We start from the raw sequence: 10,893 nt of genomic DNA on the forward strand, positions 1-10,893 counted from the left end.
GCTATATGTGTACGCGCGTCACAGCGTAACAGTGTTTCGTGAGATATCGCGAAGCCTGTTACGCGAGACGTGGTCTAGCGTACATATAGCTAGTATTCACTATTACGGTGCACGAGATTTCGGAGTTGGTGCCCCTTCGACTTAGTACAAGAGTGAACATTCAAGCACACACATACTCGTACATGCATGCCATAGTACACACTTGTGTGAACTGGTTCATTGCCTGACGCGGAAGAAGCTAAAGAACCTGCCACCAGTTCCACGACCACCGTTGTCAAGGTTCGGAGAACTTCGTCGACGTCAGCTAACGAGCGTCAGCCACGAAATACTGCAGGAAGCAGCACTGTTTTTCTTGGATACGATTTAAACCAAGTGACATTGAGTATACTGTTAGCGTATAATGTAATATTTATACTTACACTGTGGTAGGCTGCTCGTAGCTGATCTTTTTTCCCATGGCCCAGACAATCTCCAAACCCGTTTTCTGAGACAACAATCGGTTTCTTATAATTTTGCCATACCCATATTAAAGTTTCTCGGATTGCGTCTGGCTTCGCCTGCAAGCACGGTTTTAAATTTGAGAATAGTAGGGCACTCACAAGGTGTGCTGCGGCGGTTGTAGAAAAACAAAAATTGAAGGTATAAATTTCACGCACGGTAAAGACAAGCCCTGGGATTCCCAGGAGTTTTCCGCGTTTTCCAGGGAAATTTGAAAGCCTCAGGGGATGTCCTGGAAACGTGCATTTTCCCCAGGGAATGTCCTGGGTTTCCCAGTAGCTCCCCTGGGAATAATAGACCTTTTCGACGGTAGGGTGAGGGGGGTGAAGAGTATAAAGGCAACATTTTCATTGAACCCTAATAGCAAATTTTGACTCAGTAGCTCAAAGGAACAAGTCCCGTTGTTGCGCTACGAAGTCGAAAATTTCAGACAGTTTAAAAGAATAAAGTTGCAGCCTCCGAATTGTTTCTAACCTCAACTACTGTCGAAAATGTCTATTGCTTGTTTTCAGGGCATCTCCTAGGGATCCCAGGACTCGTTTTGACCGTGGCGAGCCGTTCCCTAATTTGCCAGGTGATCTCCTACCCAGGACCAGGGGTGGGGTCAGGATGCGGTGCGGGCGTCTTTCATCCTTCTGTTTTTGATCTGCATCCGCTCCAGCGCACCCCAATAGACCATTCCGCTAAGCCGAAAAAGAAGAAGATAAGGAAGAAGCAAATATATAATTTAGGACTTAAAGGACCTTCTAACGCAGCATTTTACAACTCTTACATGTTCAAAATGATTTTTAATGGCAAATGTGATATTTTTAAGACATCAAATCCATCACAAATCGGCCCTATCAGCCCTAAACGATACCTTTGCTTCTTGCTTCTCTTCTTTTTCGGCTCAGCGGAATGGTCTATCGCGGCTTTGGAGTAGCACCCTATTGATAAGACTGTAAAGTAATAGTGTCACACATTTTGGACTGTGAAACCCTACCTTCTCATAGAAGTCGGCAGTGTCGTTACCGACCATATTAGGGAAATCTACTTGTACAAACGGCAGTAGATCAATCGTAGGACCCAAAGGCACAGACACCTCTTTTTTGCTGCTTTCGTCGGGGGTTTGCCAATAAGCAGTCAGACCGTTGTAAATGTTAAAGCCGAGAAAGTCCGCGGTACCTGCCAAGAAACAAATATCATACATTAGCTTGCTATGATTTAAGAGTAACTTACAGTGGTGTGGCCGCACAACCACCCGAGTGAAGCAAAACACGGTCCATCGGGTGCATCCAAAGCTGGCCTTAATGTGAAAACCACCCTTCAGGTTGAACTGCTGCAGTGGTTAAATTTGCCAAGCCGGGTATTTTGAGCAATATTCTTATTCGTAGATTAGTAAGTTTATACAAATGATACTTTTGCATCGTTTCCATAGAAAATATAATCAACATCAAACCCTAGTACAAATATGCTTGTGCTTGAATCAAAATATGATCTAACAGTGAACGTCATGTTGATATCTTGAACCGTTTTGCTTGTATGAAAAGTCAGAAAGGGACATATAAGTCCATCAGAGCTCTAACAGAGGAACATAAGTCCATGAATGAGCTGGCAAAGGAACGTAAGTCCACCAGTGGGATTTGAAAGAGGAACAAAAGTCCAGACATAATCGGACAGAGGAACCTTACTCTACCACAAATATTTGACAAAGGAACATAAGTCCAGGTGTAGCACCCTATTCAGATGGGGGAAATATTAACTTACACAGCAAACCTTGTGTGCACTTAGTACGAGGGGGCAGTGACTTCTAGTATTCACGGTTCACGAGGGAATTAATACCTTCAGTATTCAGGCGATATTCAGTGATTGGCTGAGCGATTAGCGAAGCCCATTACTCTACTGACCGGAAAAGTTTCATTCTGTTTGTTTGTCTGTCTGTCCACACGATAACTCGAGAAAGAATTATAAGAGCGATCGGGGAATTTCAGGGTCGTTCTGTATAACAAAAAGACAGATCGAGTTCGAAGATGAGCATCACAGCTCAAAAATTAACTTAAAAAAAAATCGAAAACCACAGGCCACAGGCCGCATTTTTTTTTCAAATATTTTTTTATGGGCTTCTAAGGGGTAACTCATGAAAGTAAAACCCTGCGCACGAAAATTTCGTCCTGTTTCGGTGCTGTGGGGCATTTATTGGCGAAAAGAACGTGAAAAAGACAAAACGGTCTATTCAATCGTAAAATAGGCTTCATGTCACAGGATTGTTAAGGGAGTAATACTTAAACCACACATTAGGGGTCGTACTACACCTTCCTTTGGGCTTAAGTGTCCCTAGATTACCTAGTATCACTAAAACGTTGATTTTTACATAACAATCTGTCAAAATTCGAACTTTTAATGAAAACCTTCATCGAACAGAAGTAGTTTCCTGTCACTAATTTTAGAGTAACTAGTCCCCAACATATGCTGTCAGTATGTCAAATTTTGGTGCCGGTAGGCCCTGTTCCCGAATACCGTCCCATTGACTCGCCTCGGGTGTCAGCGCCGCAGACCTAGCTATATGTGTACGCGCGTCACAGCGTAACAGTGTTTCGTGAGATATCGCGAAGCCTGTTACGCGAGACGTGGTCTGGCGTACATATAGCTAGTACTCTATCTTGTAGCGTCTGGGTGGTAGAGGGCATTTCTTGGGGAAAATAAGGTGAAAATTACATAATATCCTAATAAATCGTAAAAGACGCTTCATATTTACAAGGTAGATGTACGCCAGACCACGTCTCGCGTAACAGGCTTCGCGATATCTCACGAAACACTTACGCTGCGACGCGCGTGGCATACATCTACCTTGGCCTGCGGCGCTGACACCCGAGTCGGGTAGTGCAAAAATGTACACAAGGATACGGGCCTCCGGCCTGTCAACGACGGTCCGTCACTTTAAATAAGCATGCAGGGTTGCCCATTTTTTTTTCGCTTGCTTTCGTTGGAAACACCCTCTAGCGCCTCAGCGGTTTGCGCTTGAGGAAAACGGAGAAATTTTTTTCCGAAAGGCTTACCCCCTAAGAAACCATTAAAAGATTTTTTTTCAAACAGTCATTTTTGGGACCAGTTGTTTTTAATCTTTAAAAAATTCAATTTTTGAGCTAGAATGCTCATCTTCAAACTCGACCTGTCTTTATATAGTTACAAAACAACCCTGAAAATCCCAGGTCGCTAGCTCAATCCGTTTTCGAGTTATCGTGCGGACAGACACACAGACACACTGACAGACAGACAATTTTTTTTCCGACCAGACGGAGTTTTAGGCTTCGCTAATCGCTGAGCCAAAAAATTGTAAAGGGAGTAATACTCAGACCAGACCACACACTTGGCGTCGAACCACATCCTTCTTTGGGCTCAAGGGATCCTTGATTATCTACTATCACTAAAACGTTGGTTTAACGTAACCATCCGTCAAATTAGAACATTGAATGAACATCAGTATCAAAAGTTTCATGTACCTAATTTTGGAGTGGAAAGTCCCCGACGAAAGCTGTCAACATGTCAAATCGGAGGCCGGCAGGTATACTCTCCCATTAAGCCGTCTCTGGTGTCAGTGCCGCAGCCCTAGCAATATGTGCGTCAGGCGCGTCGCAGCGTAACAGTGATACGTATCGCGAAGCCTGGTAGGCGAGACGTGGTCTAGCGTACCGTACATATAGCTAGAAGTAAGTGTATAGAGACTTCATAAGACATTGTAAAAATGATGAATCACCACTGCTCACTAAGAAAAACGCATTTGCGAGGCCCCTACAGGGAATGGCTAGTGTTGTGGAGCACTCACAGAATGTTTCGCTGGGTCCAGCATGTTGTGTAGGATAAGTAGTCCACTCGAAGACACTTGCACAGGAGAAGCACATCCACTTGACACACGTTGTGAAGTTATTTTCGTGGTGTTCGACAAATACCGACAAAAGGTAACCGATTTAAATATTCGCGTACCATGACAACACATTTAACAACATCTACGTTATTTAACCCCTATTTCGTGTTGTGTGTCGACTTTCGAGAGTCGTCTGCTGCAGCCGACTGAACTTGCAATTGTTTATTTAAGCATAACATGTTTTTGTGTGGTACTAGGCACAGCACAGCAGAACCAGCAGATAAATTTAAATATAGTCACTCTCTTATTGTGAAGTTACAGATGAAATCTGCTAGTATCAATTCGCGAATATTTGAATGGGTTACCTGTTGTCGGTGTTTGTCGAACACAACGAGATGAACTTCACGTTTGTGAAGTGGATACGCTTCTCCTGAGCGAGTGTCTTCGAGTGGACGGCTTAACCTTGACAATATACTGACTGAACCTGGGACAACATACTGCTCATACTCTACAACACCAGCCATTCCCTGTAGGGGAAGACATATGTTCCTCTGTCAAATCTTGTTGGTGGACTTTAGGCCGTTCCTTTTTTCGGTTCCAATTCGGCGATTTCTGAGGTCAGTGCTTTATATGATGAATTTGACCTTGTAATGAAGGTAGGTACAAACATGGACGCGATCGGACAACGTTTTCCCGTCGCGCATCGCGATTTTCGTTTCAGGAGCCCAAACGGCCTTATACGCTCCGCCATGTTGAAGGCACTGCAGCGCCGGCTTGGTGCACCCATAGAAGGTGTTTTGCAGCTCATATGTGACCCTAAGGACCGTGCTTCTGAACCGGTGTTCGTCAAGACACTTAAGCCCTTGACGGCCACATGGGGGTTTGGACACTAGACGTTACTAGCCGGTTCAGAAGCAGGGTCCTTAAGGTCACCCATGAGCTGCAAAACACCTTCTATGGGCGCACCAAGCCGGCGCTGCAATGCCTTCAGCATGGCGGTGCGTAAAAGGCCGTTTGGGCTCCTGAAACGAAAATCACGATGCGCGCCGGGAAAACGTTGTCCGATCGCGTCCATGTTTGTACCTACCTTCATTACAAGGTCAAATCTATCATTAAAAGCACCGACCTCGAAAACTTCTTCTTTTTTTTGAATGTACAAATGTACTTATTTTTCCTTGTGAAGCTACATCTGGTCTTATGTTCCTGTGTCAAATCTTCGTGTCGGACTTAGGTTCCTCTGTCAAATTATGTCTGGACTTATGTTCCCCTGTCAAATACCACTGGTGGACTTTCTATCTTTTGTCAGCTCATCCATGGACTTGTGTTCCTCTGTCAGATCGACGGGGGAGTATCAAAAGACATAAGTCACACTAAAAGCTGTTCTAATTGAGATAGAGCTGCATATGTTTCGTAATAAAGTAAAGCACCCTTAAACGAAAACTTCTGGGAATAATAGAGGTATCTTGCTTTAAAATTTAACAGCCAGCTTAGAATTAGGCACACATTTAGCTAAAAAATTAGCTCAAGTGGACTTTAACTCCCATGTACAATCATCAGTGAGGCCGTAACAACTTCTAACGTCAAGCCAGTGTCCATTTCATTGGCTCTCTCGCACTTCTCCTAGCAAGTAGTAACTTTAGCCATTCTTACTACAGGATCGGTCTCACGTCAAGTCATTATGCAGCAATACAGGAGTGGATCGTCCATCTAGAGTAGTGCACGCACCATTTAGTAGGATCTTTTCCTCTTCGCTAAACAGCGGTAGGCGACCAGCAGCCACCTTCTTGGCAACCTACAACGAAACAAGAGTGTTGACAGGGAAACACCCAGAAAATTTTTGCCATAAAACAAGGCGAAATGCCTTGCTTCAACGCTATTTTAACCTGAAATGAATAGAAGAAAAGTTTCTTTCGCTGATAAAATTCTGGTTAGAATGAAGTAAAAATGCCCTTGGACTAACTTAACTTCCTTGAAAACAACAGGAGTGCCAGAAAATAAGGACAAACGTTTTCTTGTAATATTTTTAGAGAATTTTCCTTGGTTTAAGGATACTATTTTCTGGTAAAGCGCATCCTCCGCAGGGGGTAAATTTAAAGCATCTGCCAATGTCAGGAAAACACACGGTAAAGACCTACGGCCTGCGCTGTAAATTTGCTGCCTGGTCCGGCACTGTACTTTTTGGTTACGGCCCGTGTCATATAGAAAATACCGAAACTTAAAATGTTGGGGAAGTCGAATACAGCACTTAGCCCAAACAAGAAAGTACAGCTCAGAACGTCTCAGCGGGCAGCGCGGCCTGTCGACCGGCAGGTGGCCTAGTTCCATATGATGTGTGGTCAACTATGGTGAACACCTTGCGTCTTTTTTCTACATCCACCGCAGCAGAGCACGTTTGGACTTCCGTTTTCTTCTCCTCAGATTTGCGGACTGGTTTAATCAGCTGCCGGACTGCTCAGTGCACACCTGCCAGGCGCAGTGCGATATCTCGCGTTGACATGCATCAGATTGCTTTTAGGGTAGGAACATTGTAAAACATGTTGGTGCTCGGTGTTAAGTTACGTACCTGTGGATAATCACCATAAACGATAGGGTTATATAGGATGCCGGCAAACATCTCGTTAAGGACGTAAGCAGCATAAATGTCGTCCGCACGCGTCGACCTTGGTATCGCCGGGAGAAGCGCGAGACTCAATCCAACCTGGCCTGATAAGGAACACACGTACTCTTAAGGCTATTTTAAATAGAGGAAAGGGGTATGTCTCGACTCGAACAACGAACTGGAAAACATATTGTAGAGATTCTACACTGTATGGACAAAACTTACTTTCCAGCATAAGAAGCATTTTGAAATTCAAAGTGTTTCTGAAAGTAAGCAAAAGTAACCCAAGTGTCGATGTCCGTTTTGGCTCGAGGCGTGAATACAAAATCGAGCATTAAACTACAATCGGGGATTTCAAGTTAAGTCAAATTAAAAGCGATATTTGTACTCCTTCGGTACTAATGAACCAATATCGACCAAGAACTCTACATGGAACCGTCTTGGGATTGTTGAGACAGTATCGATAAAAAGACTAAGGCTACCGTGCCGGTATCGGAATTGTAATCGTACGCACGTACGAAATGTGACTATTTGTTTCATCGCTCGATGGCCAGTTTACCGACGTAAAACTATCCGTAGTTTTATGTTTTGAGGTTTTCGTTTTTCAATGTCCTGTTGGGCGCCTCTTGACAGATGTAAGCTTTTAAAGCTATAAATTGAATCTTAATGGTGAAGCTTGGGAATTAATTTGGCGCAGCAAAAATGCTGCAAAAGGAGAAGTGTAAAGAACATTTTACCTGAAAGATTTAACTTCTTGAACTCGCGATACGCCCTTGCATGAGCCAGTAAAGCATGGCGTTGGCAAACCAAGTGATCCATTTCTGTGTCTAACTTAAAGCCTGCTTTTCTGTACAGCAATGGAAAGAAAGTGCACAGTATGTTGGGTTCGTTTATTGTAGACCACATCTTCACCTGGTGTAGAGAAGAGAAAAGACTCCGTTACAGTTTTAACCGTGGTGGCCGTATCGTGTCTCCGGAGATCGCAAAGTATTCGGGGATGCTGCCCCTTAAACCAAAAGTGCCAAGATTAAATTATCAACTAATAACCTTAAAGCCGCCAGCCCTAGCTTCGGTATTTTTAACTCTTCAACTCTACTTCTTGTTATTTGTAGAAACAGTTTCAAAATCAGCTATTTCAGGCGATGTAACCAAGGCCAAGTAAAGTATCATAGGTTGTTACCCCGCTCTTTCTTACCCCACACATGTGAAACCGGCATTCAGTTAGTACGCCTCGCTACTCGGATAAGGAGCCACAGGCGTTCCTACCTTGGATCCGTACTCCTTGAATACGAACTTTGCATATTCCACAAAATGTTCTACCATCTCGTACCCGAACCAACTATTGAAACTTTCGAGACTCTGGGGATGGTCAAAGTGGTACAATGTTGCCTGAAAAGTGGAAAAAAAGGATACATTAACAACATGTAAATAGCACCAGCGATGAGCTCTAAACCTCGAACCGTGGGATTCAATAGAAAATTTCAACGGAGCGCTGCTCGTAATTGAGCAGAACACAACCAGATAGAGTGCGGTTGGGGGTGGGCAAGGAGGCTTGCCTTTTACCGTTTTCGAGTTTTCGTGGCGACAGATACACAGACAGACAGACAGAAAAAGTTTTTTCTGTCCAGACGGAGTAATAGGCTTCGCTAATCGCTCAGCCAACAACTTCCTATTAGTAGTCCACTCCGCGCGCGCTAAAAAGACACCACGCAAAAAAACTCAACAAGAAATTTAACAGTACTTTGTCTATAGCACCTTAGAACTAAATTTCCCTCACAGTGGTTTCGTTTCGCCGTTAACAATAATTGGTAACTTTTTTGAACTTCATGAGAAATGTCTATCCTCTGCCCACCTAAACAGCAGAAAGTTCTTACCCGTAACGAAACCTTTCTGTTAACTGAAAGTCGACAGGTCTCTGAAAACAAGTCGTTTTGTTTTCTTTGTACGAATGAAGGTCGTACCGTGTTGCCATATTATTACTTACCAGAGGTGTCATGTTGTAGTAAAGGATTTCGTCTACTAAATCATGATAGTGTTTCACCGCCACGTCATTAGGTTTCGATGCATCAGAGGTGGGTAGAATCCGAGGCCACGAAAATGAGAAACGAAAAGCCTTGAGCTGAAAAGATAATCCAGATTTTCAATCATGGCTTCCTAGTCCCCTTTCTTGTTCTTACGAGCCCACGCTATTGCAAAAGTGTTTGAGCATATCAACCCCTGAAATCTTAAAGGTTGCACTTCAGGGGGTTTATGTAGAGTCAGGGAGTTTGCGTGCCAGGTCGGATCTCGCTAGGGCCCCGGAGAATGGCCGTAAGTCTATTTTTTGAGATTTTTTACAAACTTTTAGTTTTCATGAGTCAATACGTGACATACGGCCAAAACGTCTGCAGTCGGATCTACGCAGTCAGATTCATCTTATAACTAAGTAAATGTATGGTTCAAGTTTCAAGAGGCACATTTTGAGTACATGTTCTCAACTGCATTTGACTTATACTGAAATGAAAATTCTTTCTTCTAGGTGCACATAATCACCAGTGATTTGCATCGCCGTTTCATCTGCGAAGGCTGTGCCGCGTGCATCTGAACGGTCTTGCCTGTTGTTGTTTTCAAGAATGCGCACCGTTTACTCACTTACATATGTAGTAAAATATACCGAGGAAAGAAAGACTGAGAAAATTATCCACCCTTAGGTTTAAGCAGGGTGCGCTTGGTTACCTTCAGGCGCGCTGCCATCTTGACATCCTCTTTAAAGCGGTGGTAGGAGTTCGCAGCAATATCAGTACCGTGTGGATTCGTCAACCCCAGAGAAGATAGTCTGTCCTGGTGAATTAGGTAGTCAACGCTGCTCTCAGCTTTACCTACAGCAGAGAATAAAGGGAACAAGCTGGATAAAAGGTATTTTGCAGATTAGATTGTCTTCACAATCTTGAAGAACAATTTACTAAAGAGGCTATTGTTGTCACAGATTTTCGACCATCCTAACTGTTTAGGTAGGTTACTACTGCCCCCGCCAAGCCCCACTCCTCCCCGCGCCGGACGCTTTTCTCCTTCTCCTGGCATAGCCGGCCCCGGAGTATCCAATTTTACTTTGTAGTGCGGAGGTGTTTGGGAATGCATGTCTTTATCAAGTCTTTGGGGTATTGATTTAAGAAAGCCTGGGCAGCTATATTTTGAAACGCAACAAATGCCACAGCCCCTCCGCCCGGGATTTTTTTTCAATACCTTCAGTTAAAAGTCTCTTTAGTGAAACCCATGCCCCAGGATTTTTTTCGATAGGTCGCACCGTTTGCCATACAGGGGGGACGCCGTTTTAGCGACCTTTCAGGAGATTATCATTCGAATATGTCAACAAAAACCGAAGTGATACTTGAAAAGAGAATGAAAAGGGAGCAGAGGAGTTTTTTTTTTTTTTTTGTTTAATCTTAAAATGTTATTTTAAAAAAATCGTCTTCTCAAGATACCTCATTTTGCCCCCGAGGATTGCTAGGAGCCAACGGGGTGCTATTAGGTACGTTGCAGAGGTTAATGCGGGTTAATGCAAATAAAAGTGAGATATCTCGAGAGCGAAAAATACACTTTTTGTCGTCGGTGGTTGCGTTTATGGGACACATCAAGCTACAGTCATTCTCCCTAAATACGGACGATTTTTAGTGAAAAAGGCCTGTGAAGTCTGAAGTCCGGCCTGAAATTGGTTTTCATAATGTTGAAAAACGGTAGAGATTATAAAATCTTTGCAACAAGACACACCTACTACCACCTCGAACGATTTTTTTGATCGCCTATGGTGAACGCGTGAGGCCCGCTAGTAGAGAGTCCGTATTTAGGAACCAAAGCGCCCTTAATAAGAACAGCCGTAGGGTTGGAAACTTTCCGGAAATTTTCAAAGTTACGGAAATTTTCCGGAAATTGGAAAAAAACGGAAATTTTCCGGGAATTTGCATTTTAAAGGTATTGG

The 10,893-nt window shown here is 43.6% G+C and overlaps 1 protein-coding gene across 1 annotated transcript in view; it reads right to left on the reverse strand.

Moving 5' to 3' along the window:
- Positions 1–10,893, reverse strand: part of LOC113215375 (myrosinase 1-like) — a 28,552-nt gene that overhangs the window by 15,028 nt on the left and 2,631 nt on the right. Inside the window, exons 3-10 of the mRNA XM_026434991.2 lie at positions 9,654–9,796; positions 8,923–9,057; positions 8,205–8,327; positions 7,676–7,850; positions 6,903–7,042; positions 6,065–6,131; positions 1,481–1,662; positions 420–557 (exon numbers count right to left, since the gene is read on the reverse strand). Of these exons, the coding sequence (XP_026290776.1) occupies positions 420–557; positions 1,481–1,662; positions 6,065–6,131; positions 6,903–7,042; positions 7,676–7,850; positions 8,205–8,327; positions 8,923–9,057; positions 9,654–9,796 (1,103 nt within the window). The remainder of the gene's footprint in view (positions 1–419; positions 558–1,480; positions 1,663–6,064; positions 6,132–6,902; positions 7,043–7,675; positions 7,851–8,204; positions 8,328–8,922; positions 9,058–9,653; positions 9,797–10,893) is intronic.

This window comes from Frankliniella occidentalis, unplaced genomic scaffold (assembly GCF_000697945.3).
Source record: "Frankliniella occidentalis isolate FOCC.00 unplaced genomic scaffold, Focc_3.1 Scaffold181, whole genome shotgun sequence".
Classification (NCBI taxonomy): Eukaryota; Metazoa; Arthropoda; class Insecta; order Thysanoptera; family Thripidae; genus Frankliniella; species Frankliniella occidentalis.